Source organism: Lissotriton helveticus, chromosome 4_1 (assembly GCF_964261635.1).
Source record: "Lissotriton helveticus chromosome 4_1, aLisHel1.1, whole genome shotgun sequence".
In the NCBI taxonomy this organism is placed as follows: Eukaryota; Metazoa; Chordata; class Amphibia; order Caudata; family Salamandridae; genus Lissotriton; species Lissotriton helveticus.
The window spans coordinates 511,220,725-511,248,651 of NC_136063.1; the positions used below are offsets into that span (position 1 = coordinate 511,220,725).

At 43.0% G+C, this 27,927-nt stretch overlaps 1 protein-coding gene across 1 annotated transcript in view; it reads left to right on the plus strand.

The window, feature by feature from the left end:
* The window catches only part of PAG1 (phosphoprotein membrane anchor with glycosphingolipid microdomains 1), a 518,307-nt gene that overhangs the window by 424,249 nt on the left and 66,131 nt on the right, over positions 1-27,927 (plus strand). Inside the window, exon 7 of the mRNA XM_078687109.1 lies at positions 21,182-21,233. Within this exon, the coding sequence (XP_078543235.1) occupies positions 21,182-21,233 (52 nt within the window). The remainder of the gene's footprint in view (positions 1-21,181; positions 21,234-27,927) is intronic.

The following is a 27,927-nucleotide window of genomic DNA, read 5'->3' on the forward strand; positions in this document are numbered from 1 at the left end:
CTGCTGCAGGAGATTCATTTCCTAAAAGGGTACCATGAATAGGTTGCTGCCAGGGAGGTCTCAAAAGCACTCTGCTGCATGAGCTCATGAAAAATAATTCTTCTAGCTACAAATCCATCGATTTTAGCAGGCGTTCCTGGGTATTAAATCACCAGGGTCAGCTTCCAGTGGTCAAAGAGACTATCCGCATGCATAACAATGTTGGGAGCAAACTCTGTGGATCATCTACGGTTCTAATCTGGTAAAACTGATTTCTCAGTAGCGCTTCACATTGTGTCCTTATTTCGTTGGAGATTCATTCATAAGCGAGGGAAGCAGAACTTTAAGACAGCACTTGGTAGGTACCTGGGACAATTCCTCTCCTGATTCTAGCCAACTATCTATGGCCACCTCCGGTGCTTAATTTGTTTAAAAAAAAGAAGAAAAAAAGAAAAAAATTATCAATGAGTGTCGGTGCCCAAAGCGGTGCTCCGAAACCTACAGCCATGCTGAATGCGTAGTCTTGAATCAACCCCATGCCTCTTTAATCCACAAGCAGACACACACTATTCCTTTATCTTAGTCTTGCAGGCTCCCTTAGTGATGGTTTTTCAGTCTTTCTCTTCCTCCTTCTTTCCTCTTTGTGTATTTTTATCTCTGTAGTTCTCAGGCAATATCTCATGAGGAAAAACCTGTGCCAGTCCCAAAAATGAGTGCCGGTGGACCACACCTGCAGCCACCATTTCAAATTAAGTACTGGGCATGTCCCATATTGTTGAAGTCATCTGTTTTATGGTATTGTTGAAAGCATGCACTTAATATGATAAACAGTATGCCTATTATTCAGTGGACCATGGCTCCTCATCCAGAGTGGATTATTTCCTAGTGATCAGAGATGTGCTGACCTAGCTTCTAGAATGCAGTATATGTGAGCTTGTTTGTCTAGATCGCAGTCCAGCCATGTAACAAAACATTTTGACAGTTTTGGAGTGATATCACACGAGACTGGCATTTCAACATGGTCAACATGGTCACTCTGTTAGCAGTGGCAGCATCGTGGGTGACCGAACGGGCACGGGGGGGTGACCGAACGGGCACGGGGGGAGGATGAAACGGGGGGAGGATGAAATGGGCGGAGAGGTTGCGATATACAAAAAAAAATACACTTATCTTGCTGCCCGGGGTCTCGTCTCTGCTCCTACTCTCCTCGTGGGATTTGAGGAACAGGAAGCCAGGAATAACAGCCAGCAATGCAGCAATGTGATTGGTAAGCACCCAGGCTCCCCTGACCAATAAGCGTTGTGATTAATTTTGAGTGTCCTGGTTCGACGCTTAACCACGGAATACAGCCTTCGAGGAGAACGGGGAAAGTGCGCATGACTGGTTTGGGCAGCCGGAGAGAGCCGACCAAACAGTCATTGCACACTTAGGAGTGGGCAAACCACTCATCCCCTGCTCACAGAGAAGAGCAGCCCCGCCCGCCCACCCACAAAGGAAACATAAAATGATAATAACTCAAAATTATTATCATTTTATATTTCATTAACTTTGCACTGCAAGCTCCTCTGTCATAGCGGAGGAGCCACCACTGTCTGTTACATTCTCTGCTTTGTTTATAACAGCTGAGGAAATTCGGGAATTGCTTGATAAGGGCACAGTTTGAAATCTTGAGCTTGCCATTCTTTGTCATATATATTTTTTTCTTCTTGGTAAATGGTTTTCTAAAAGTAGCACTAAGAAAGCTATTGAGATTTGAGAAATGTTCTTCTGATTTGACTTGAATAAATCCGTAAATAAGGGAGCAGATATCTGCTTTCTGTTTTTTCGACAAACTGTATGGGAAGAAGGTATGACTCTGGCATTGTTAAATACACAGATATTGGATTATTTGTTTAGTGAAGATGTTTATCAGAGTGTAAAAAGGTATTAAGGAGATTAATGAAACCGTTTTCTAAGAAATTCTAAAACCCCTGGTGCTAATTATCATTTTCTGTGCAGTACAGTTTTATCAGTAACAACTGTATGTCTGTGCAACTTTAGTTTTCAGAGGAAAATATGCTGTTTGTGAATGACAGTGTGCTACCACATGATGCTTTATTTACATTAAAAAATTGCCTGCTTCAGGATGCACGAGAAAACCGGCATGCAATATGGCCGCATTTCAGTGAAGATCTGGCAGCCAGGGGAAATGGCTTCCAAATGTCTTCTAACTGAGCCGCCATCAGCCCTCAAACTCAGTATCGATGTAAGGGGAGATATCAGCACATACCTCCTATGCCCGAGGGGGCAGGGACCGGGAAAGAGAAAGCCAGAGTACAGTTCACTGGGACGTGGCAGACCCAAGCGGCATGGACGGGGATGCAATAGAATAGCGTGCGGAGGCCTGAGAGGTGCCATGCATGGGTGTCGTTCTAAGCGGCGTTGTTGCACACTGGCCGGCCTGCTATGGACCCACCTTACTGGCACGTGGGCACTATCGGGGAAGATTGGCTTGGCTGAACCGCAGTGTGTGGCATGTGGATACCTTAGGCCTGGTTAAGAAACGCAATTTAACATGCTCACGTTGTTAAGTCACCTTCTCACCCTGAACACGATGGCATCTGACACACATTCATTTGCGTGCACATACAGGACAATATTCTACAAACTCAGTTTTGCTTGTACTACCACTTCATATGCATTCTTATCATAACACCTTAAACATCTGTCAAGGGCTAAGTTCATCTTGCAAGATGTTATTTGTTTTGGCCGCTTGACGACAGAGCTATCACAATAGAATAAACAATAGTGCCTGGCTGGGGCTTTGACATGGTAAAATGGAGGATGTTATTATATATTTATGACATTAAGCCTTTATTTATGTAGAGGAGCATTTGGCTGGCACTGAGCGGTCGATCCATGCTGGAATTCCAGCCCAGTTGATTCCTGTTTACCTCATTAAAGGGATGCTGTCCAGGTCTACAATAAGGCGGGTGGCTTGCTAACACTTACCCACATGTAACGAGGGGATAGATCACCCTACAGGGATTTTGCAGGTCCACACACCCTTGACATGATAGGTTTGGATGTGTTAGGTAGGAGTACAATATATTACAGTACTTGTATGCAAGCATACATTCTCTGTAATAAATAAATGGTTGAACTGCTTATCCTTTTCATCATTCTTATAATGCTAATCACATTATTCTGTTTCCTTCTATTGATTATTACAGTGCAAGTATTTTACTACAGAACCCCAATGCTTCCATAAATATTGAAACACTTTACCGTGTATTTCTTGTGTATCTCTTTGGGTATGCATAAGTAACTAAGCAAAAGGGCTCTAGATCTGTTACGATAATTGCTTTGGGGAGTCAGGATTGCACATCAATTTCTTACCCTGTAAAATTAGGGGTACTGTGGGTCTACTATGAGCTAGCAGGATTTCCACCAACATAACTGGGTGGTGTGCGTGGAGTCACTCTCGCAAAGTTCGGATGGTTATGTTGTGCAACAAATGCACAGGTTTACTTGGTAAAATATAAGCCTTATGACAGTAGTAGCAGGAAGAGGCGGAGATAGTGTAACCTTGCGAAGCTGACGAGCTTGGCGACTCACACAAAAGGAAAGGCTGTGACCCTCTCATTGTGCAGTGTGGCCAGAGCAACGATGCAGGCCAATGCACAGGTGGGGTCATTCTCTCCCCCCAAACCCCGGGAAGGGATGAATATCGAACTGGGACTTCTCACTGGAATTTAAACAACTTTGATAGTGGGAGGCCCCTGGCACACTGGAGGTGAGCACCCCCTGCACTGCTGTGGTATAACTCTGCTCATGATCTGCTTGTGCCTTCCCCAGAGGGTAAGTCCTGGTCTAGGTAGATGCAGGGGGATCAATTAGGCCACTGCAGGGCCCTGGAACCCCACTTCTGGCCCAAGAGAAGTCCCAGTTGGACTCATAAATACTAACCAGAGTCTACCTATGGCGCTTCAACATAGTCACCAGCAGCAGAGGAACCCAGGACCCTGATCCACAGCAGGTACGTTGCTAAGCCGCCTCTGAAGCGGCAGCAGAAACCAAGACTGGGAAAGAGTGTGAATATGGGGAAAACAGATAACAAACAGTCCTGCCTCCCCTTCGAGCCCCACAGGGGCCCAAGACATCAGCCACAGGGCAAGATACTGGACAACCCCTCAGAAGACGCATCAGACTCTGTCGGGGTAAGGTGGAGATCAAGTCCCTACTATGGGCAATGCAGCAGAGTTTGGTGTCTATAGATTCTGAGATAGATACTCTAAACGCCCATATGGACTCCGTCACTAAAAAACTCAACAAGCATGAGGCTCGCCTTGCAGAGGCAAAATATCGACAGCGGAGGCCGGCATGGCAGCCAAGGGTGATACATTGCACAACATGGAGAAAGTTCTGCAATCATTGCAGCAAAAAATTAAGATTTAGAAGCCCAATCCAGATGAAACAATATTCACATACCAGGCATAACAGAATATGCCAATGCAGGCAGCAAGGAAGAGGGCGTAGAAAATATGCCAGTAGAAATGTTCGGACAGTAAGCCTTCTCGTGCCTCTTGGTGGAGGAGACAGTGCACAAATCCTTGCAAGTGAGACCGATGACCCCAATCCTCGGTGCGCTCGCACCATCATAACATGCCTGTTGTATATCTGGAATCGCTATCCGGCACTTCAACTGGCGAGGAAGAAAAAAACAAAAACATGTTTAGGGCAAAACTACAGATATTGTACTGCAAATCCCACAATTCAACAGGTTAAATGAAAACAGTCACGGGCAAGTAAAAAACACAAGTTTAAACACAAAACTGGTGAGAAATTATGCAATCACGAGCAGGTTAAAACTACAATTTTTAAACTGTAACGGCTACAAGCAAAACATTTTGTTTAAAATGATGTAATCATGGGTGGGGAAAATCGCTTTTTAAATTTTAGGAAAGAGCAACACTAGTCTGCCTCCTTACCACCTCCTGGTCTTTGGTTCACTGCAATCTGGGGCACAGGGAAACTGCAGCTCACAAAATGGAGATTAATGTTTTGGGGCTCACCCAGCAAACCCTTAAGGGGCCTAAGCAAGTGTGAGAGGCAGGCGTAGGTTTGCTGGCCCTGGGGGTCTGAGAAGCTGCTTCTCTATTCTGAATCTCCTAGGAGACAGACAGGTCCAAACCACACTTTGGACTTCTGCAGGTAAGGGCCTAACAAACTTCCTCTAACAATACTGTTTGTATAAAACATTATTCACTCTCCTAGCCAAAAACAAGTACACAATCCGTAGAAAACACAGCTTAAACAGCTCACAGCAGATTACTACTGTCTCAGAGCACCCTCTGCTCACTCTCTGATGTAGACTATCCCTGTTACTAAGGGGGGGTCTGGTTTCACTCACTTGCTGACACAGAATGGGAGCTGGGGTGGATTGTTTAACACAGAGGTCTGAGCACAGAGCAAGGGAGAAATTAGGAGGGAAAAACAGATAGTCACAGGTAATGAGAGTGAAAAAACTACAGACTTTGGACTGCAAATCCCACATTTCAACTGGTTAAATTAAAACCATCACGGGTAAGTAAAAACCACAAGCTTAAACACAAAACAGGAGAGAAATTATGCAATCACGGGCAGGTTAAACCTACAATTTTTGCAATCTTTCAAGACAATTCTTCTAGCAACCTCTGCCGCCACTCCAGTAAGAAGAATCATCAACGATTTCTTAACTACTGGAATATTTCCAGAAGAACTCAAAAATTCATACATACGCCCTTTACTGAAGAAAACAAACTTGGACCCGCTGAACGGGGTTGCTGTGCTGCTTCTCTTGGACCTCTCGACTGCCTTTGACCTGGTTGACCATGACACTCCGATACAAAGACTCTACACAGCCGGCATAGAGGGGACTGCTCTAGACTGGATCGTGTCCTACCTTCAAAACAGAACTAATGTCATCCACCTTTCCCATCCAAACCATACTCCACAAAAGCAGGGGCCCCTCAAAGGCTCTATTATCTCAACCATGCTTTTCATCATCTACATGAAGTCATTACCGGTACTGATCAATCAATTTCACCTCACGTGCTATAACTATGCAGATGACACACAAATACTCCTTCAACTAGAATGCCCCAAAGACATTGGAAACTCGCCAATTTTCAGTTGTCTCAGCTGTGGATCATTGGATGACATGGAGCCATCTCAAATTGAATGTTTCCAAAATGGAAATACTTATGTGTGGTGATTGGAAACATTATGACCTGCTTGCTGCCTGGCCTGATAAACTGAGTTCACTATCTAAAGTATCAAAGGAAGTAAGAAACCTCAGAATGACCATAGACTCCAAGCTATTGATGAATGCCCAAGTTTCCAAACTAGCAAGATCAAGCTTTGAAACTACAAAATCTGCAACAAATCTTTCCCCATTTGGGATTTCCACACAAGGTCCAAACTACCATCTCTCTTGTTCTGACGAAACTCGATTAAGCCAATAGCCTCTACCATGGATCACCTTTAACGACCACAAAAAGACTACAACGGATTCGGAACTTAGCTGACAGACTATTCTTGCATATCAAACCGCTAGACCACATTTCCCGTGCCTTGAAAGCCCTGCATTGGTTACCGGTTTCCAGAAGATCCACATTCAAGCTGCTTTGTATTACGCACAAAGCGTTACATGGAATGGGACCCCTCTTCGTCAGGAATAAAATCACCAAACACATTCAACAAAGGAACTTTCGCTCTAGAGTGTCACCTAGCCTCAAAATCTCAAGATACGAGAAAAAAAACATGGGTGGCACATCCTTCTCTGTTCAAGCAGCCAAACTATGGAACTCTTTACCCCCAACCTAAGATCCACGAACAAACAACTTATCTTCAGAAAACTACTCAAGAATTATCTCTTCCCCACATAAGCACCATGCACAAAATAAGCACCATGCACAAACAGAAATATACAACATATCCCTCTGTATATAAGCATTTATCTGACTCTTCCACTCCACATCCCTTTTTACTCATCCCAAGCCTCTTCCTACTGCTATGACCTCCAAAACAAACAAAAAAAGTCTAAATCCTTCGCTCTTCTATCCTTCCACTATGATTTTCAATCAAGATAACAGACTAACATGTCTACGTCTCAAATTTCATATTTGACTTTAATGATTCACCACTAATCCTTTATGGGTTCCAGAGTAGAGTGCTACTCGCCCAAAAACAACTTCAACACCTCATCAGGGGTAGCAAGCACTATATAAATGCAAACCTTTTTCCCTCTTCTATCCCTCCGCTACCCTTCTCTATCCAAATAACTAAATAACATATCCACCACTCAAATTACTTCCATATTTCACCATACTAATTCAACACAAATCCTTTATGGGTTCCGGAGTAGTGTGCTACTCACAAAAAGTACTTTAATCCCTTGTTAGGGGTAGTAAGCGCTATATAAATGCAATTAAAATACATAGCTCAGTGTACCCGGATTTCACCACAGCTGTACAGGAGGCCAGGAGGAAATTCCTGCCTGATAAACAACAACTCCTCACAGCCAACAATCAATCCTCTATGCTATTCCCAGCCCACTTGTGAATCCTACATGGCAGTAAACAACATACAGTCCAGAATCCCAAGCAAGCATCCAACTTCATTAAGAAGCCCTGGCAGGAGGAACCCGCAACAATATCAGACAGATTCTGAATAGGAATGCATCATCATCCCTGTGAGAGGACAACTAGGCACCCCTGCCTTAGCGTCTCATCATGTACTCACATTCATGTCCCATTGAATACATCACCCTTTCAATACCACATCATCTAAAGACCCCATCAGCTCCCACAAATGTCATTGCAGGCACACCCGATGGAATCACATTTTTATAACTTGTTGTGGGATGTATGACATTACAACGCATGCTTTTACCACGCATGCCTTTACAATGCAGTTTTTACAACGCATGTCATTACAACGCATAGGGCTTTGGGGTGCTGGATAGTGAATAGTTTAATTTACTATTCCAACTCCAGTCCCCGTGGATAGTAGGGAAGGTGTTAGATAGTAAATTAAATCTATTCCCTATCCAGGAGCGCCCCCCAGCGCAATGCGTTGTAATGGTTTGCGTTGTAAAAGTTGCGATGTAAAAGCACTGCGTGGTAAAAGTTGCGTTGTAAAGGATGTTTCCCCTTGTTGTGAATCGCTTTTGGTTGTTTACAATGTGGTGTTGGTTAAGGGGAATGTTTTGTATTGTACTGGGAATATGGATGGGCACTGTCCTGATGGGATTGAGCCATCAGATTGGGTGGATTGGGGTGACTTTGTTGGTTATAGGCACAAGATTGGCTCTACAGGACTAAAGTATGAAAAAAAAGCTATGGATGAAATGCTTGAATTAATCTCAGCCACTGGTAATTACTCGGGCCGCATCCCAGTCCATCGCTATTTTGCACACCGTTATACGCAAGCTCATGGACATGGTGTCTTGATGGATCACTCTCCCTCTGACACTGGCCAGGAGAATAGGGCACATCAAAATGGTACTGACGCTACTTTACCTGTTCGTTAACATTCCACTGCCAATCACAAGATGCCTATTCTGTCAGATACGCTCCCAGTTCATAAAACGAATCTGGGCCCTGTAAGCAGTCTTGACTAGGGTGAAAGCCACTTGCACTGCCTCTAAACTGGGGGTGGTGAGAGCGGGAGTTGTAGGCTTGTGACCCTGGATTGTACTACCTCTGTGTCCAGATGCATTTTGCACCCAACTGGTACGGCTTGAAGACGTTCATCCCTCACATGTCCCGGCAGATACAATGGCACCCACATTGCTAATAGCACTTATAGGCTCTGCCTCCCCAAGATATCCGTTAAATATGCTCACAGCGAATTGCACATTATGGGTATGGACTGGCCATAAGCGCAGGCCTAGGGGTTCTGTATTCCCCTTCCCTTCCACAATCATACACGAATCACAGCCACGCATGAACCAAAGGGATATCCCAACTGCAGAACAGATGCATGGTGACATGGGGTGACCTGGGGTGACCTATACGTCAATACGACGTTTCTGAGCTTGGGTGAGTTTGCTGATGCAATGCAGCGCTCCCCCTGCATATTTGTCTATATTACCGACTAAAGAGAGCTCTGGGGCACCAGGGCTGAAGTTCCCTGCGGATCCGGGGCGCTGGACACACTCCCTGCAGCCACTTCAATGACTCTATTAATATCCAAGTTATATAGAGCTGCGTTCAAAGATGGACTGACGCCAGTGCATTCCACGCGCATTAAATGGGAGGAAGAGATGGGTCTCGAGTCTCCAGTGAATATGTGGACTTTTTGCTGTGCCCAGACCAGCCCAGCAACTATCCCCAAGCATCAGGCTTCGTGTTATATTCTAAACAAATTCTACATTAGCACTCCAACGGCCCTCCACAATTATGGTCCCTGGGAGGACGATAACTCTGTTAGATGTGGCCAAAAGGATGCTAAGTTTCTGCATCTCTCATGTTCCTGTCCTGCTATCTATTATTACTGGGAGGAGCTTCTGACTGCACTTTCCACCATGGTAGCCTATGAAGTGCCTAGAGACCCGAGGGTCACTGTGCTGGGGTGGGTGTGGGACATTCCATGATCCTACTGAGCTATACCGCCCTGGCACTGCTGCAGGCGTGTAGACTTGTATTTTGCTGTTGGAGACGAGGATGACCTCCAAAGTAGGAGAACTGGATCAACTCATTAATTTACTGAATTTAACAACGCTACAATGTTTTCCCCATTATCCAGGCCGAGGGATATTTGGGACCGGACTGGATGCTTGTGGCTTGCTGTTCGGCTCTGGCTGGCTGGCTGCCCAGAGGGACTAATTGACAGTGGGCCACCGCAGGCTCTCAACTCATTTACATGTTGCAAATGGATGTCAGTTGCTTGTGATTGATGATCATGTCCAATGGCCTTTACTATATGCCTTTCTTTTAATGCTGTTATTTTTTTTATTGGCTTTCTATCTCTGACTTCACACTTTCAATAAAAAATAAATCAAATTCCCCACTTAATATCTATCAAAGCTAGATGAGTCAGGAAAGTTTGTCATTCTAAGATTTGGGTTCCGCTTCTAAAAGGTTCTGGAAGCGCTGTATTAGAGTGAATCTAAATGAACGGTTAGAGTGGAAGAGTGTGGAGGTCTCCAGTCACCCTTTGAGTTATGATGAGTAATACAGGGGCACTTAGCTCTATAAAGTTTGCCCCATCTAGACAGATTTGGGCAGCGCCATACAAACATCATGCAACTGGGTATGATCAAGGATAGTTCTCTTCCATTTGGCCGTGAAGGAGGCAGAAATGAGGACATGTGATTCAGCATCGAATGATCATGAAAATTATGTACATTTTTAGGAAGTGACTAAAAATCCTTCATTCTGGAGGTACATTAACTCTGTCCTCCACCTTGATATGGGTTCATTCACAAATGTCCTGTAAACTACAGGCTTTCCTGATACTTTGAAAAAAGAGAACACTTTTAACTCCTGTAATAAATGCAATCCAACCCTTCTTCAATAAAAGATTCTTGTACCCAATTCTACACACAAACATTTTCTGTTGCTCAAATCCTAAAAGGACATGACGTGGGACCTGCTCAATTCCAGGGCACTTTCCCCTTGAACTGCATTTGAATCTGCTTGCCTTTTAGCAATCACCTTAAGCCTCTTCTCCATACCACAGTCGTATGGATGATTCTTCCTCCACACATGGGCACCTTCTTTGTTTATATGCCACGTGCACGCTTCAACTCTCTACACTTTTTGTCTGATCTTCTGAGGAACGGCTTTGAGAAGCAGCCCATGATTACTATTTCTTTAAACTGTTATTATAGGCTTTTAGATCTGGTTTGATTACTGCCAAATGAATTAAGTATTATGCACATAGGTTATGAATCTTTGTGAATAAGTAAGACAAAAGTAATGCTTAGGTTTTGTGTCTAAAGCTCCTGTTGTAAAAACCCTATTCTGTTAAATGATCTCCCTTGAAACCAAGTTTGATACACAATGTACCCTGTAGCCAACATTACCTCTCTACTGAAAATCCTTTGCTCCATTACAAGACTTCTTAGCAATTCCAGATAAACATTTGTTCTTTCTAAAAATATGTTTGTCAGTGCATTCGGTCCTTTTTGTCAAAATCCTCTTTCAGCTGAAACAAGTCCTATCAACAAATGAAAAGGCTGCTTTTCACATCTTTAACTGAAATTTGGCCCTTTCTAGTGGTAGCACCCAAGGCTTATGTTACGTAAGTGGATTTCTAGAGTGCAGCTTATCACCCGTGAGGTTATCCAGGTGTTATGTGGGTGATATCTGAGTCTGGCTGCGGTCGATGCCTAGACTAGAGTGCTAGGTAAAGAACCAGATCTTCCGCTTTTTCGGTACTCCAGCATTGACTAGGAGGTCCATATATACAGGGGGAGGTCATTCCAGGACTTCACTGTCAGGTGGGAGAAGGCTGCTTTTCACATCTTTAACTGAAATTTGGCCCTTTCTAGTGGTAGCACCCAAGGCTTATGTTACGTAAGTGGATTTCTAGAGTGCAGCTTATCACCCGTGAGGTTATCCAGGTGTTATGTGGGTGATATCTGAGTCTGGCTGCGGTCGATGCCTAGACTAGAGTGCTAGGTAAAGAACCAGATCTTCCGCTTTTTCGGTACTCCAGCATTGACTAGGAGGTCCATATATACAGGGGGAGGTCATTCCAGGACTTCACTGTCAGGTGGGAGAAGGATCCTCTGGCTCTCCTTCCGCTTAAGCTAGGTGTGTGGGTGAGAGAGCGAGACAGAGCGAAGGATTCTGGTGGTTTGATGGAAGTGGAGGCAGTGGTTGAGGTAGGAGGGATGTGTTGTGCAGTGCCTTGAATGTGTGTGTGATGAGTTTAAACTGGAAACGTTTCTGGACCAGGAGCCAGTGCAGCTCTCTGAGGTGGGGAGTGATGTGGGTGCATTGTAAGAGGTAGAGGATCAGTTTGACAGCAGAGTTCTGGATGGTCTGATGGTGCACCTTGAGCCTTTGCAGATCTTGCGTAGCGAGCTCCGAATGAAGAAGCAGGAGGATGTGATGGCATTGATTTGAGAAGCCGTAGAACGTTTGCTGTCCTTTGGTAACCCATTCTGCACGCAGTTTTTCTGTTAAGAAGTCTGTTTAACCATGGTACCTTGCCTGGCATTGAGACATGTACTACTTTGTTGGGGGCGGGGGGAACCTTTACCACTTTACAACTGTACCACCAATGACCCCTTCCCACATGAATACCATTGCCACATACCCTCTCAAAACGCACTGGTATGGAGAACTTTGAATCACGTTTTCTGACCTGGGAACATTTCTTTATCTACACATAATCTCCAACTACGATGGGTTTATCTGAAACTTTTTTCTTCATGTCGTAATAAACCTTCTCTTTCTGTTAGGCTAGAGAAACATTCTTCAGAAAGTCATGTATATGCCAGAGGATGTCAAAGGAAATGTAATAAGGCCTTGGGTCTCTGGGCTAAATGCTAATGCATGAATTGGAGGGATGGTGGTGATATGTCCCCATCATTGGAGTCACAATGATTTATTGCTGATGACTGATTTTATTGCTGTTATTTGATATTTGCTTGACTGCTGTGCAATACCTGATTGTACAATGTATCTGTGCATAAAGTGAAAGACTGCTTTTCTGCTCCAATATAGTTATGGTTGTGGGTGCACATTTAGGCACCTTTTGTTGCTCGCTGGAAAAATCAAATACAATTATTTTTTAAAAAGAGTATAATTATTCCTCACAAATACATCCATCTGTCTACATCAACCTTATGCTTCAGCCATTTTGACATTCATGCAGGTCTAAAGTCAGTAGCTGTTTCCCTGCCCCTGAGAAGCATGAAAGTAGAGACCCGAGTTAGGGACTGGGGTGTGTTCCCATAAAACCACAACATGGTTTGAATAGCAGTGTTTACAACACACTTGTTATGCAATGCCCATCGTACATACTCTCCCAACACCCTGTTAAAGCGCTCAACAAGCCCATTTGTGTTTGGGTGATAAAGTGAGCTACTGAGACGCTTTACACTACCTGCTTCAAGAAACTCTTCCACCTCAGAGGAAACAAATTGTACCGCATTGTCTGAAACTAAGAACTCCAGAAAACCTTTCCTCATACACAGATCCTTTAGAAATGTTATCACTGTTTTCGAATCTGGTTCCCCAATGAATCTTACTTCTGGCCATTTGGTGTAATAAGTGACGAGAACCAAAGAAAATCTTGAATGACTTGGAACAAAATTAAATGGGCCCTCCAAACCAATTCCAACTTTTAACCATGGTCCATCCGGAAGTTCAATGGGAACTAATGGAGAATTAGTCATTTTAAATGCCTTATTACTAGTTGAACAGACAACACAATCATTGACTAACATGTCAACTTTGTTGTCCATTTGTAGCCACCAAAATGCTGACGGCAGCCTACACTTGGTAAAAGTGGCTCCTAACTGCCTTCATGTGCGTGTTTCAATATCAATGGTGTAAGGATGACGGGAGGGATCAATTTGTCTAGCCTTATAACTAATCCATCATCCAAAGATAGTTCTTCAGCCACTTTACTGAATGGTTGTATACTTTGCTCAAGTATTTTCTCCTTAAGCCAACCCTCCATGATGTATTTGGAAACTACACCCAGTACTATATCATCACGTGTGACTGACTTTCATTCTGACTCAGAAAATGGACATACCTTTCCCAGATCAACTGAAGCTCCCTTAAATTTTCATCCTCTGGGTCAATGGATTCAGTGTCAAGTACATTCGTTTTCATTGGAAAATGAGAAAGACAGTCTGCTCTACCTTTTCCTCCTCTCTGGATGTGTTCAAGATCAAACAGAAATTGTAACAACCTGGCTGAATATCTAGCTATTCTAGATGTGTTGTTTTTACCATTGTTTCCACCCAAAATGAACACTACAGGTTTGTGATCAGTTTGTAGCACAAACCGGGTTCCCCAAAAGTAGGTGCAACATTTTTCAGTGGCCCACCAGCACGCTAATAGGTATTTTTTTAATAACAGAAGAGTGACATTTGGGCTCACAAAGTACCCTGGAGGCAAAACCAATTGTGTTTTCCACAGTACCTGCTCTTTGGGTGAGACCACCCCTAGGCCTATGTTGCAAGCATCGTCCGTCAGGACACATTTGAGTGTGGGGTCATAAGGTTTGAGTGTTTTAACACTCGTCAGTTGAGACTTGATCCATTCAAAAGCTGTTGCACACTCTTCACTCGAACAAAACTGGACATCTCTCCTTAAGAGATTTGAAATCGGTCTGACCTTGAATGCAAAGTCTTTGATAAAGCATGAGTAAAACTCACACAAAACTAGTAAGCCTTTGATCCGCTTTTGTCCATGGGTGGTGGTGGTTGCCATATGGCATTGACCAACCTTGGTTTAGGACTAATGCCTGAACAAGAGATCACATGACCTAAGTACTCAACACTATCTTTCAAGAACTCACACTTTTTTCTTTTTAATACTACTCGCTGTTGATGGAACAGTGTGAGTACTTGCTTATGTGTGTCATCACGAGTATGGCGATTCTGTGCAAATATCAACACATCATCCTGCAATATGGCAACATTGTTGATACCCTTGAGAAGTGTTACCATGTCCCTCTGGAACACCAATGCTGCTGATGCCAAACCAAATAGTATTAAACAATATTGGAAGGTGTGCAATGGGGAAACAAATGCTGTGTAGTGGTGGGATTTAGGATCCAACTCAATCTGGTGGTATGCTAAAGAGAAATCAAGTTTGGTAAAAAAAAAATGTCGCCTCAGCATCAAAGGCCAAAATCTCATCAATCTTAGGAAAAGGATGGGAGTCTACCCAAATCTCCTTGTTAAGAGTTCGAAGATCAACATATGCGCTCAACTTCCCATTCCTTTTACGTGCGACTATCAATGGAGATAGCCAGAGAGCTGGCTCTACCATTGAATGATCCCTCACTTTGCCAACATTTCCAACTCTGTTTCCAGATCGGCTCGTACACTAAAGAGTACTCCTCTCAACTTATGTTTTAAGGGTATTGCTCCCTCTTTTATTTTGAATCTGTGCTTGAACCCTTTGACCTTTCCTAGGTCGCCCGAAAACTCTGAGGTACAGATTTAGCAACTCCTCAATATATCAGTGTCCCTTTTGAGCAGAACCTGTTATGTGGCTTCAGGCTTCAGCACCATGCCAAACAAACCTAGGTGGAACAATCCAAGGTTGTTCAGGCCTCTGACTGCAACATAAAATTTGCAGTGCATTGATCTTCCTTTAAAACTCAATGTCTTCAAAATAACATACCAAATCAATTTTCCATCCTTCATAGGATACTGGTGAGCGATTGGGAAATAGCAGTGGTTTTCCCCACCATAGTGATCATCGCGATTTGTGCGCCTGAATCAACCAGCAGATGCAACACTTTGTTTTCATCCTGGATAGGAGTCTATACAATCAGATGGTTCACCACTTTTCACTTCACTTTGACCTACCACTAGTACAGTATCCTGCATTTTATGTACAAGATCTTCAGGATCATCCTCTCTATCATCAGACACTGTTGTTCTACTTTAGTATGCTTTGAACTTTGGTGCACATTAGCAAAGTGCTGCATCTTGTTGCATAACCCTCAAGATACATTTTTGGCAGTACATGTTTTGCCCCCTTATTTGTAAGATGAATTCCCACACCTGAAGCATGTATTAGACTGGTCAAAGAAATAACATGGTAAATTAGTACTATTAGACCGACAATTCTTGGATACAGACTTTTCCTCCATGCACCAAACTGGAGTGGCATGATCACTACTTTTATCATCCAGTTCCTTCACTGATTTGAACGAGGTCCGATTACTTTTGACGATTCGAATACATTCTGTTAGTGAGGGATTACCTAAAGACAGCAATTTCTGGTGTATGGTTCTATCAGTATATTGGCAAATAAATTGGTCCCTAATAAGCGTATCACTAAAATGTTCAAACTGGCACTTGGCCACTAGTTTTTGTAAAGCAGAAATATGTGTCCACATCCTCAGTGATTTTATTTGTACCCTCTTGAAAAATGTATGTTTGGAAACCACAAAACTAGGAGGAACATCAAACCTACTGACTAGTCAGACAAATGTTTAAAAGTGTATCTACCTTGGTAAACCTAAAGAATGAACAAGTAAAAAATGGGCGAGTTGGTGATACTGACTGCATGTAGAAGAATAAGGTAAACGTTTTTCAAAACTACACAAGATATAAATTATGCACGTTCTTATAATGTGCGAGGTTTGTTCAACATCCTATGCTTACATATTCCACTGTCGTACAATGTTAATTATAACAATGAGCAACCTGACAACAGTGGCAAGACCTTTCACACACGTTTTAAAAGCTGTGAAAATCAATGGTGTGCACATCCCGTGTGCTAAAAATGTCTTATTTGTAGGATTAAAAAAACAAAAAAAATAGTGGAAATGTTCATAAGTGTGCACATCACTGTGCGCTAATACTCTTTTCCTTAGTCTTGTAAGTTTCTTCTTCAGTTGTTCACATAAATAGATCAACTAGACATTGTAAATCCTGGCAATAAACTCGCAAGACTAACTCTGCTGGAGATAATGGCCTCTTTTGTTGCATGAAACATTCCCACGTCAGAAATATACAGGGTAAGATTGTGAGCCACCAGCTGACAAGACAATCGTTTGAAAGTAGGCTGACACTGCTGTTATTCTGATGTATTATTATATGTAACACCTTCAATAAGGCAATAAAGTACTATAACCCTATGGTAAAGCTGTAAACGAAGACTGTGGAATAACAAGTACCTGCCACATCCAAAGCTGCTCAGTTTGCACAAATCTGGTCACACTCAAATAGTATAGACTGCAACTCGCCGCCGTACTTTTGGAGCTAAGTTTGTCATCACAGGAATGAGAAGACTTTAACACAGGCCACTTCAAAAACTGGTTAACCGGCAAATACTGGTTTACACATAAATAAAAATATGGGCGGTGACTTTCTGTTGTACACTTGGAGCTATACAACCGACTCTGCACACTTCTTGCCTGTCGAAAATGCTGCTCATTTCATGATGCGTTGCTCGGGTGACACCACCAATGTGGCTGGATGAGGCGAAGTGTTACAATCATCTACAACACTTCGGGAGAAATCAAACCTGCCCTCTTCCATCAAGCCAATCAACCAGCCAGCAATTAGCTCAACACATAGCAAGATGCTCAATGAAGGAGTATCCGCCTTTAAGCATGCGCAAAGTCGACGAAAGAAGACAGCACCCCAATCCTCAACAGATGCAACTTGCGCCCTGGCTTTCTCACACGCACCTCAAACCTGGTTTACTTCCAGACATCGGTTGTGTGCTTGTTGTTGAACACCTGGTCCGATCACCACAGAGTCAACCGACTTTGCGGACACTCAGCTGCAGGGAGGCGGAACATTTTCCAAACAATTTGCTGCCCCTTGTCGCCACAAATTATGTGGTAATGCAGCTACACGGAGTCATGTATGTTTATTGTACTATGTAAAGAAGTCCAAATCGTAGGCAAGGTGGTAGGTTCCAGGATGTAATTTATTATATCCAGTTCCAGGTAAGTAGAAAAAGGTTGATAGTAGTAAGATGGTAATTAGTAGTAGCCCCACCAGGAACAGCCTCTCTGCTGCTCAGCCTCTCATCTTCAACTCGCACTCTAACCAAGACCCCACACCAACATTCCGTGACATCATCCTACATTCTACAGTCATTCAGGCTGAACAGAAGGGAGAGTAATGGTGCAAAGAAAGAAGAGGAGAAATCATGTTACAACATTTAGCATTTAGGTTTTATTATTCATTAGAAACCACCCTAGCAGCTGGCACAACAACACCGCCAGCATCGGAGCCTCAGGCGATCTAACCGTTCCAACCATCCGTGAGAGAATGTTGACTCCACACGCATGTGTGGGAGGGTATACTCAGACGTGAGTCCCTTGCTCATTGCACCATCAGGATTCAAGCAAACCGGGCCGAAGAAGGCTGTGATGCCAGAAACCGGTCCCCAGGAGCTTGTTTCCTTCCCAGTATAAGAATTGGCTTGGTAGTTTGGTTTGCCCTGTTCCCTTCATGCACTGTTAAAGGAACAGACTAATTTGCATATAGCCAGGTTCTGAGCTGGGATGGTGCAGTGAGCTAAAAAACGGTGATGGATTAAAACCATGATCTCTTGACTTGGTAAGAGTATTCTGCATCATTCAGAAACTCTGTCCATCACCACCCCCCTTTTCCAAAATCGGTTTTATCCACACTATGTGTGGGAGGGTATACTCAGACGTGAGTCCCTTGCTCATTGCACCATCAGGATTCAAGCAAACCGAGCCGAAGAAGGCTGTGATGCCAGAAACCGTTCCCCGGGAGCTTGTTTCCTTCCCAGTATAAGAATTGGCTTGGTAGTTTGGTTTGCCCTGTTCCCATCATGCACTGGGACAGGAACAGACTAATTTGCATATAGCCAGGTTCTGAGCTGGGATGGTGCAGTGAGCTAAAAAAACGGTGATGGATTAAAACCATGATCTCTTGACTTGGTAAGAGTATTCTGCATCATTCAGAAACTCTGTCCATCACCACCCCCCTTTTCCAAAATTGGTTTTATCCACACTATGTGTGGGAGGGTATACTCAGACGTGAGTCCCTTGCTCATTGCACCATCAGGATTCAAGCAAACCGGGCCGAAGAAGGCTGTGATGCCAGAAACCGGTCCCCGGGAGCTTGTTTCCTTCCCAGTATAAGAATTGGCTTGGTAGTTTGGTTTGCCCTGTTCCCATCATGCACTGGGACAGGAACAGACTAATTTGCATATAGCCAGGTTCTGAGCTGGGATGGTGCAGTGAGCTAAAAAACGGTGATGGATTAAAACCATGATCTTTTGACTTGGTAAGAGTATTCTGCATCATTCAGAAACTCTGTCCATCACCACCCCCCTTTTCCAAAATCGGTTTTATCCACACTATGTGTGGGAGGGTATACTCAGACGTGAATCCCTTGCTCATTGCACCATCAGGATTCAAGCAAACCGGGCCGAAGAAGGCTGTGATGCCAGAAACCGGTCCCCGGGAGCTTGTTTCCTTCCCAGTATAAGAATTGGCTTGGTAGTTTGGTTTGCCCTGTTCCCATCATGCACTGGGACAGGAACAGACTAATTTGCAAATAGCCAGGTTCTGAGCTGGGATGGTGCAGTGAGCTAAAAAATGGTGATGGATTAAAACCATGATCTCTTGACTTGGTAAGAGTATTCTGCATCATTCAGAAACTCTGTCCATCACCACCCCCCTTTTCCAAAATCGACTCCACACGCAGTGTCACGAGCTGGAGAGTGGTCACAATATTACATTGTGCAAAAATAAAATTGGAATGTGTTTTGTAGGTTTGTGTGATATGATCTTTAGGAACTGTTCCAACTGCTTTTGTTCCAAGTATGAATTAATGGGCGTATCTTCAGGAGGGTGTGTTAGGTGGAACAACCCCCAATGTTTACTCTCAGTTGGGTAATCTGCACAGCTGACTAGCTGATGTGGTCAGCTCATCTGTTGCCTATTTCCCTGGCCAAGAGTAGGATGTTGTAGCAGGACCCTGTTTTAGGCCTTTTCACAATATTGGAAACACACTCTGTCCGCTGGCGGTCCCTTGTCACTGTGACCCAAGGCAAGGCATTAGGGTCAACTCTCACTGTCTTGACCATGATACAGGCGGCTTCTACAAGGAGAGTAAAGTCAGAAAGACTGACTCCTGTCTGCATCCAATTTAAGAAGTTCAAATCTGATTTGTTCTGCTTAGTCATTCCTGCAGCACATAGACTCAGTACTCATTGGACTGCCTCCCTCCCCAAGGTCCCTGCTTCTTTCAAGCAGGTTGAGCCTGCCTCAGTGTGCTTGGGGTCAGGGAGGGTGCTATTGTTCTGCTCCCACAGATAAAGTATGACCACTAAAGTAAGCAAAAAAGAGTGCGTGTTAGTGTGTGCACTTGAGGGTGTGTAAATGTGTGCACACAGTGTGTGTATGTGTGTGTGTGTGTATGTGTATGCATATGAGTGTAGTGCACAAGCATATCCACATGTGGGTGCACATGAGCATGTGCACATGTGAGAGTGTGCATGTGAACAAGTGTGCACATAAATGTGTATCAACTTGAGTGTCTGTGAGTTTAGGAATTTCGCCTTTGGTGACAGATTTGAATCCAAGTAAGTCTACTGAGCCTTTCACCTTCTGAAGTTGATAAAATGAATACCATTGACTTGGGTAACAGTAAACATATGTTGCTCTGTGCCAAGATATCCCAAGTGGTGAACACGGTCTTTCATAAACACATGTATTATGTGATTATGTGAGTGCATGTGTGTGTGTACACGGGTGTTGTGTCTGTACGTATCTGTACAAGTGTTATTGTCCCAATGGCCGAAGCAGAACCCTGCATTTCAAACGGAGTGCATTTGTAAAAGTGTTAGTTTTTCAGTCACAAGCAGCTAAATGAATGACTTCTCCAGGATGGGTTTCATGTCCATACAGAGTACCTACCTGCGTGTAAGTCAAATTTAGGGGGTGCAAAATTCACATAATTTGCTTTTTCATAATTCCGTTACATTTTGGAGAAATTATGCATTATGCAAATTCAACATTTTGTGCTCCATTTTACCACGAAATGTTTCCTCTTGTCAATTTTTGACACAAGGACTCATTGTGCACTAAAAATAGTGCACAATACACAAAACGCTGTCATATGCGTGGCTTATTATATGGTCTAGCTATTATTTATTATTCAACTAGATTTTGTAGTATATTATCACTTAGGGATGTGCAAAGCTGTTGCGAGTGAATAATTCCATCTATATATTAATTCTCCCGCAAATATTCCTTAATTTTCAAAGCTCCAAATTAATTTCCCAAACTTTGCCCATCCCATGTCCTTTTTAATTGGGTGTATTGTGTCGCTTGTTGTGAAATCATTGACCCACATCCCTCTAATATTGTTGATTAACCTACACCCCTGTGTTTATTTATTGTGACTGTCCCTCCTTAAGTATCTCCCCTTCAGATCTACCTATTAATTAACATTTCCTTAGGTTTCTCAATAGCATAATGTATACAGGTTTATAATACATGAACTTTTGTTTGTTTTCCTTTTTTAAAGAGAGAAGAAGCCAAAACATCAGAACGGGGATCATGAAAACCTGATGAATGTGGTAAGTTGTGTTCCATTCATGATTTTATTACAGAGCATTGGGTCCCAATTATTTGTATGGATACTTCTTCTGGTGCATTTAATCTCCACATGCTTGGGATGTTTTGCTGAATTAGTTTTTGATTCCTATCTAATTGACAATTCTTGTACTAAACTAACCACAAAAAGTATGGTACGCCAGAAGAAAACCTGGAAAAACATTGTGTTCCGTATTAAATACCCTAGGCTGAAAGACCATATCCAGCATTTCCGAATAAGGAAGCCTCCCCCACATAATGTGGCATGCTTTATCATAGGTTTCCTCACCCCACCCTGCTAAGATGGTATAACCAGGGTGGACTCAACCTCTTGAGAAACGAGGGACTCCTTGATAAATTATAATTCCTGGATAATTGAAGGGATCCAGCTACAAATACCATATGTAAATGTAAATGTACAGGAATTTATATAGCGCAAATCACCAAGCGGTTTCTAAGCGCTTGCCTAGGGAACCCGTCCTGGTATTCCCCTGTGAGATAACTCCGGCAGGGTATCCACAAGGTGAAAGCCAGGCATCCCACCGCGAGGGGCCGTTGTGGAGATTAAGCAAGCTATTGCCCAGAGTCGCAGAGTGTGAACCCGTGAATCGAGTAGGCACCGGAGCGAGAATTGTCGAGTCCATGGACATTTTAGGACTCAATACCCCGCCGAGCCGGGAATTGAACCCTGGTCCCGGGCTGACCTCTGCTTCCAGGTCTGCCTCCTCTAACCAGTGAGCCACACTTCTCCACCATAGGGTAATCCTATAGGATATCCCTGTATTATTAGGTACCCTAGGTATGGTTAGAAGAAAAGAGGGGATGTTTCTGTGCACTATGCCCCTCACATCTATCTTCCTTCCTAGGGGAATGCTGTTGGGTATGATAACCCCTATCTTCCTTTCAACATGTTTCTGCCCATAACAAACCTAACATATGGTCTTGGGCCTTCACCAGGGCTAATAAAGGTAGGGATACAAAAAAAAATCCCTCCTACCCTAGAATAGCACCTCTACATTTGGGTAAAACAAGGACTTCCTACCTTAGTTGCATGGAGGAGACAGCCTAAGGAATACCCATCATAGTGAGTATTGTAGACAAAATTGGCATAAGTAATTCACAGTGATAAAAAATCAGCACACATGGTCCTTAGATTGACACTTCAAAACAAAACACACTACTCACATAAATCTGTAGTTCTGTAGAGACAAAATCACATGCATTCAATGATGCATTCTGACTTAGCCAACATGTGTGAATGCTTTATAACCTGGTCAGATGCCGGGGCGACGGCTCCTATAGTCACACACTATTAGCATAACTTTCTTATTAATTAGTAGCATTTACAATTGAGAACCAGCTTGTGACAAAAGATTGTTTTCAATAGTGGTAAGTTGGTTATAGATGCCAAGATTGATTATAAATTGCTGCATTAGTAAATATAGGGCCATCAATTCTCTCTAGTACTATGCAGGAGCATCTACAGTACTTCAAGTCATACCTATTAATATATCAGAGCATATCTAAAAACCTCGGAGAAATGGTTAACAATACCCCGTACTCCTATCAGCCCAACAGAGGGCTGCTCAGGACACTTACTTTGTCAAGGAGCGGGTGTCCGTCTGAGTACCTACATCGGTCTCCCCAGTCTGCAGACACTTGGCTGAGACCAAGGGAGAGACGCTGTTAAAGGTGGCAGCCACCATCATATTGCCACGAGGCTACGCCTATGTAGTCGACCTATAGTAACTGCCAATGCAGCTGTGATGGCAATCTATTGGATGTTGTTGCTTAGAATGGCAATAGGATCATGTGAGATGTAGTTTGCTTGATCACGGCCGATTTCAATTAAAGAACACCATTAGTAATTGTACTAATGGCCACACCTGGCCCGCCGGTGGCATTTTTTAAACAGAGGCAAGGTTCGAGAAAGAGGAAAAAGAAAAGACAGAGGGATGTCTTGGAAAGACAGAGACCAGGACCTGAGAGGATCGAAACATAAGGCTCCAACCCCCGGAAAAAGCAAGTCAATTTCAGTGAGAAAGTCATGAGAGTGGCTGAGGGTAAAATTCCTATTAAAGGCTTGGTTGTGTTCCAACACCAAATGATGACTTGTTTAAACTTAAGATGGAAATGACAGATTTCCTAAGGAAAATCATACTATTTTTCAACAAACCAGTGGTGAATGACATGGGAGATACGCCTGACTAGAACACTATCTTGTGTTATCAATCCACCTTCATACCAGCAACACATGAAATGCCCCAAGAGGTACTGGCAGTCAATAAGGAACTAGATACCTTTAGGGAAAAAAATCAGAATATCAACAAGGAGGAGAAAGAGAAGATTTACAGATATTTTCTAATGATCCGTCTAACATCATCAAACTAGAAGACAAGGGTGGAGTGGTGGTTATCTTCCCACAGACAATGTATCATGCTGAATGCCTTCGCCTCTTAAATGATGCGCACAATTATATATGTCTTCGTAGAGGCCCCACTTCAGAGATTATGGAAGAAATCACCTTTCTTGTAAGCACTAAACTGGACAGCCTCTGGATTATGAATCCGTTTTTTTTGATTAACCGACAACCTAGGGTTCCTTACAACTCCCCAAGGTCCATAAGAACAAGTTTCCCCCTCCAGGACGTCTAATAGTGTTGGGTATAAATTCAGCATTAGAACTACTCTCTCAATTTTGCGATTTCTTCCTAAGACCATTGGTTAAAAAAATGCACCATATTTACCCAGAAAATGGAATATTGAAAACTGTGCGTTTTTACAGTTTCCTCCCTTGCGCTTTAAAAGAAAATCTCCCAGTCAGCCAGTGCCAACGCTTTTTTTTCCAGTTCAAATAATTGTATGTATGTATTAGTAATAATACTCAGAAAAGTGATCACACAATGCAACAAATGCGAACAAAGTGAAATGTGTGTATATAGTGATGTAGCTGACTGGAGACTCAGAACCTGTGCAGGAGAGAGCATAGTCCTTGAATCTAGCTGTATAAAAGTCAATGACGTTTCAACCGCTTATACTATTTGATGGTGATCATCAAGATTAATAGGAATCTGAGCACTATAGAGCTGAGGGGAAGTATAAAAAGAGAGCGTAAGAGCAGGAATATGCCTAAGAAACAAAGGTAAAGGTAGAAAAAGGATCATGAATTTACAGAGGACGAAAAGGTCAGTTCCAAGAAACTGTTTGAAAAGAACTATCCAGACTCAATCATTAAAAAAGCGAAGAAACTGGCAGCTAACATTAACAGGGAACGGTTACTTATGCATCAGGTCAAAAGGAAAACAGAGAAATTAATCTGCATAACAACTATCTGCCCTAGTTCACTTGACTTTTAAAAAACTGTTAACAAACACTGGAGAATACTGGAATCAGGATCTTTGGCATTGGAGAATCCTTTCTTTTCTTTTCGAAAAGCTAGAAGTCTTCCTGCCATATTGGTGCACACACACCCAAAGAAACAAGATAGGACTACACCATCATCAGCGCCATGGAATAAACTCCCCAATAATGGCCATTTCTCGTGTGGAAATTGCAGCGTGTGTACATTCACAAAAAAGCTGGAACTAGGTCTTGTAACACCATGCAATTGAAAGGGTTCACCAATTGTAACTCCACCAATGTCATTTATGTCAATAAATGCCCCTGTAATCTCTTATACATCAGGATGACGCCCCGTAAAATAAGAACTAGGATTAGTGAACATCGAAGCATCATTAGATGTAAGAAGTATAACAGAAAATTCACAAAACATTTCCTTGTCAAAAACCATTCAGCGGACGACATTGAATGGTACCTTATTGAAAAACTACAGTCACTACCCCTGATATGACTGCACCACTGTTACAATACAAACAGCGTTGGATTTACAGATTGGGGACTGATGATAAGAACAGGAATGAGGATATCTCATGGGGTCAACTGAACACAACTGTGTCTTGAGTAACGTTCTTTGGGAGCACCCCCTGGAAGTCTCTTTGTTATCCTTGCTTCTAATGGATTTCATGTGGGCATTTTAACTGCCATTCCGCCCTTTAGTGAAGTGTGAGATATTCTATAATCCAGTTTTTGCCATGGGTTATACTAGTATGAAACATAATGCACACACTGCGTATGAGGAACCCAACAACACTTCAGATCCCTTTAGGTGGTGACACACACGCACAAAAACGTGGTATTGGATGCCTATAATAATAACCATAAGTAAAATGGATTTGATTGTAATATTTCCCTTTCTTTCTTCGAATGACTAATGAATTTGAATGATTGTCAAAAACAATACTGTGCTTTCTTCCGGAACACAACTACAGCTCCCTTGATCTCCTTCCGGTTCTAAGTCTAGACAGATAATAGAATTCCTCCGGGTCATCTGTAAAATAACCAATAGTGCACTTTAAATGTAAGAATCACGCTCCTGTTGGGTACGATCAAGCAAACTACATCTCCCGTGATCCTGTTGTCATTCTAAGCAACGACATCCGAAAGATAGCCATCATAGCCGCATTGGTGGTTACTATTCGTCGACTACAGGGGCGTAGCCATGTCTCAGTGTGATGCCCGCCGTCACCTTTAACCGCATGCGCGCTAGCGGTTTTCCCGCTGCGCGCTGTGATTTGCAAAACCCCGCCGTCACCTTTAACCGCATGCGCGCTAGCGGTTTTCCCGCTGCGCGCTGCGATTTGCAAAACCCCGCGTTACATGACGAGCCCAGCTCGTCATCAGCGTAGGGCACGTTACGCTCATGACGAGCTGGGCTCGTCATGAGCGCCGAAGGCGTTAACAGCATCTCCCTGTGTCTCTGCCTAGTATCCTGCAGACTAGGAAGACTGATGTAGGTACACAGAAGGACGCCGTCCGTAACAACGTGAGTGTCCTGAACAGTCCTCTGTTGGACTGATGCGAGTAAGGGTATTGTTATTCGTTTCTCTGGGGTATAAAAATATACTTGGATATTTTAATAGGTATGATTTGAAGTCCTGCAGCCACTCCTGCATAGTATTACAGGCTCAATAGCTCTACGCTTACTAATACAGCATTTTATATTCAATCTTGGCAATTATTACCACTATTGAAAACAATCTTTTGTCCCAAGCTGATTTTCAATTGGAAATGTTACTAATTTATAATAGTGTTATGCTAATAGCGTGTGACTGCAGGAGCCGGCCCCCGCAATCTGACCGTGTTACAATGCATTTGCCCAAGTCGGGTAAGTCAGGATGCATGAATGAATCCATGTGTTTTTTGCCTCTACAGAATCACAGTTTGCTATTTGTAGTGTGTTTTATTTTGCAGTGTCACTATAAGGACCACTTGTGCTGATTTTATATCAGTATAAATTAAGTATGTCAATTTTGTCTGCAATGCTCACTAGGATGTCTCTTCCCTAGGCTGTCACCTCCATGGAACTAAGGTTGGAAGTCATTGTTTCACCTGAATGTAGAGTTGCTATTCTTGTTTAGGAGGGATCTTTTTATCTCTACATTTATTAGCCCTGATCAATACCCGAGACCGTATGTTATGCTAGTTCATAGGCAAAAACATGTTGGCAGAAATATAGATGTGAGGGTCACAGTGCCCAAGAGCATCCACCTTGGCAAGAAAATAGAGGTGTGTGTCGTAGTACCCAGAATCATCCCCTCTTTTCTTTAACCATACCTAGAGCCCCTGATAATTAAGGGATATCCTACAGGGTTACCCCAAGGTATTTTTCGCTGCATTCCTGTAATTTTCCATGAAATATAATTTATCAAGATCTTTCTCATACTCGTGAGGTTGAGTCCGCTCTGGTAGTACCATTTTACCAGGATGGGGTGACAAAGCCTATGATGAAGCATGCCACATTACGTGGGTGACGCTTCCTTATCCAGAAGTACTGTATCTTGTCTTCCAACCTAGGGTAATTAATACGGGACGGAATGTTTTTCCGGTTTCTCTTCTGATGCTTCGTACTTATTGTGGTTAGATGTGTTAACTTCTCGGAGGACGTACCGTGTGCACTTTATTTCCCTCTCGATGTTCTCGTGTGGTTCCACATTCTTATCCTTAAACATCAGCAGTCTTTCTCAAAAACATTTGGCAGGATGGTTTGTAAAGAATCACCCACAGGTTTAAATCTTTTCATCTCATCAACAAAAAGGAGCAAAAGAGGGACAATGATAACCAGGTCGCCCTCCACTCACTGAACCATAATACACAAGACCTGATTATGAAAGAACACTATATCCTGGTGTCCTTAAAAAGATATAGTGTTCTTTCATAATCAGGTCTTGAGTATTATGGCTAAATCTTTGCATGCCTGCAAATAAACAAATGTCCGAGTACTGCCGGAAACCCCTGCTGTCGCAGGGTTCTATGAATTTTAAAATACAACGATGTGATGGCTTTTTTGATGTGAAATTTGCACATAGGTAAATGACATCACATTTGTGCCCACCTTCTTATTTATCTAATTGGGAAATGTATGTCCCAATGAAACACATCTTCTTAACAAATCCACCCTTCCCTAGACATGATTTATTCTTGCCTTTAACAGGAGTAACTCTTCTGCCATTCACAGGATGGGACTGATTTGTAAAATGTTTGTAATTTCCTGCTAACTTGTGCATGTGGGAGTCCTCAGATTTGGATTGGCAGTGTATGGCTGCCCTGCAGTGCCCACTCC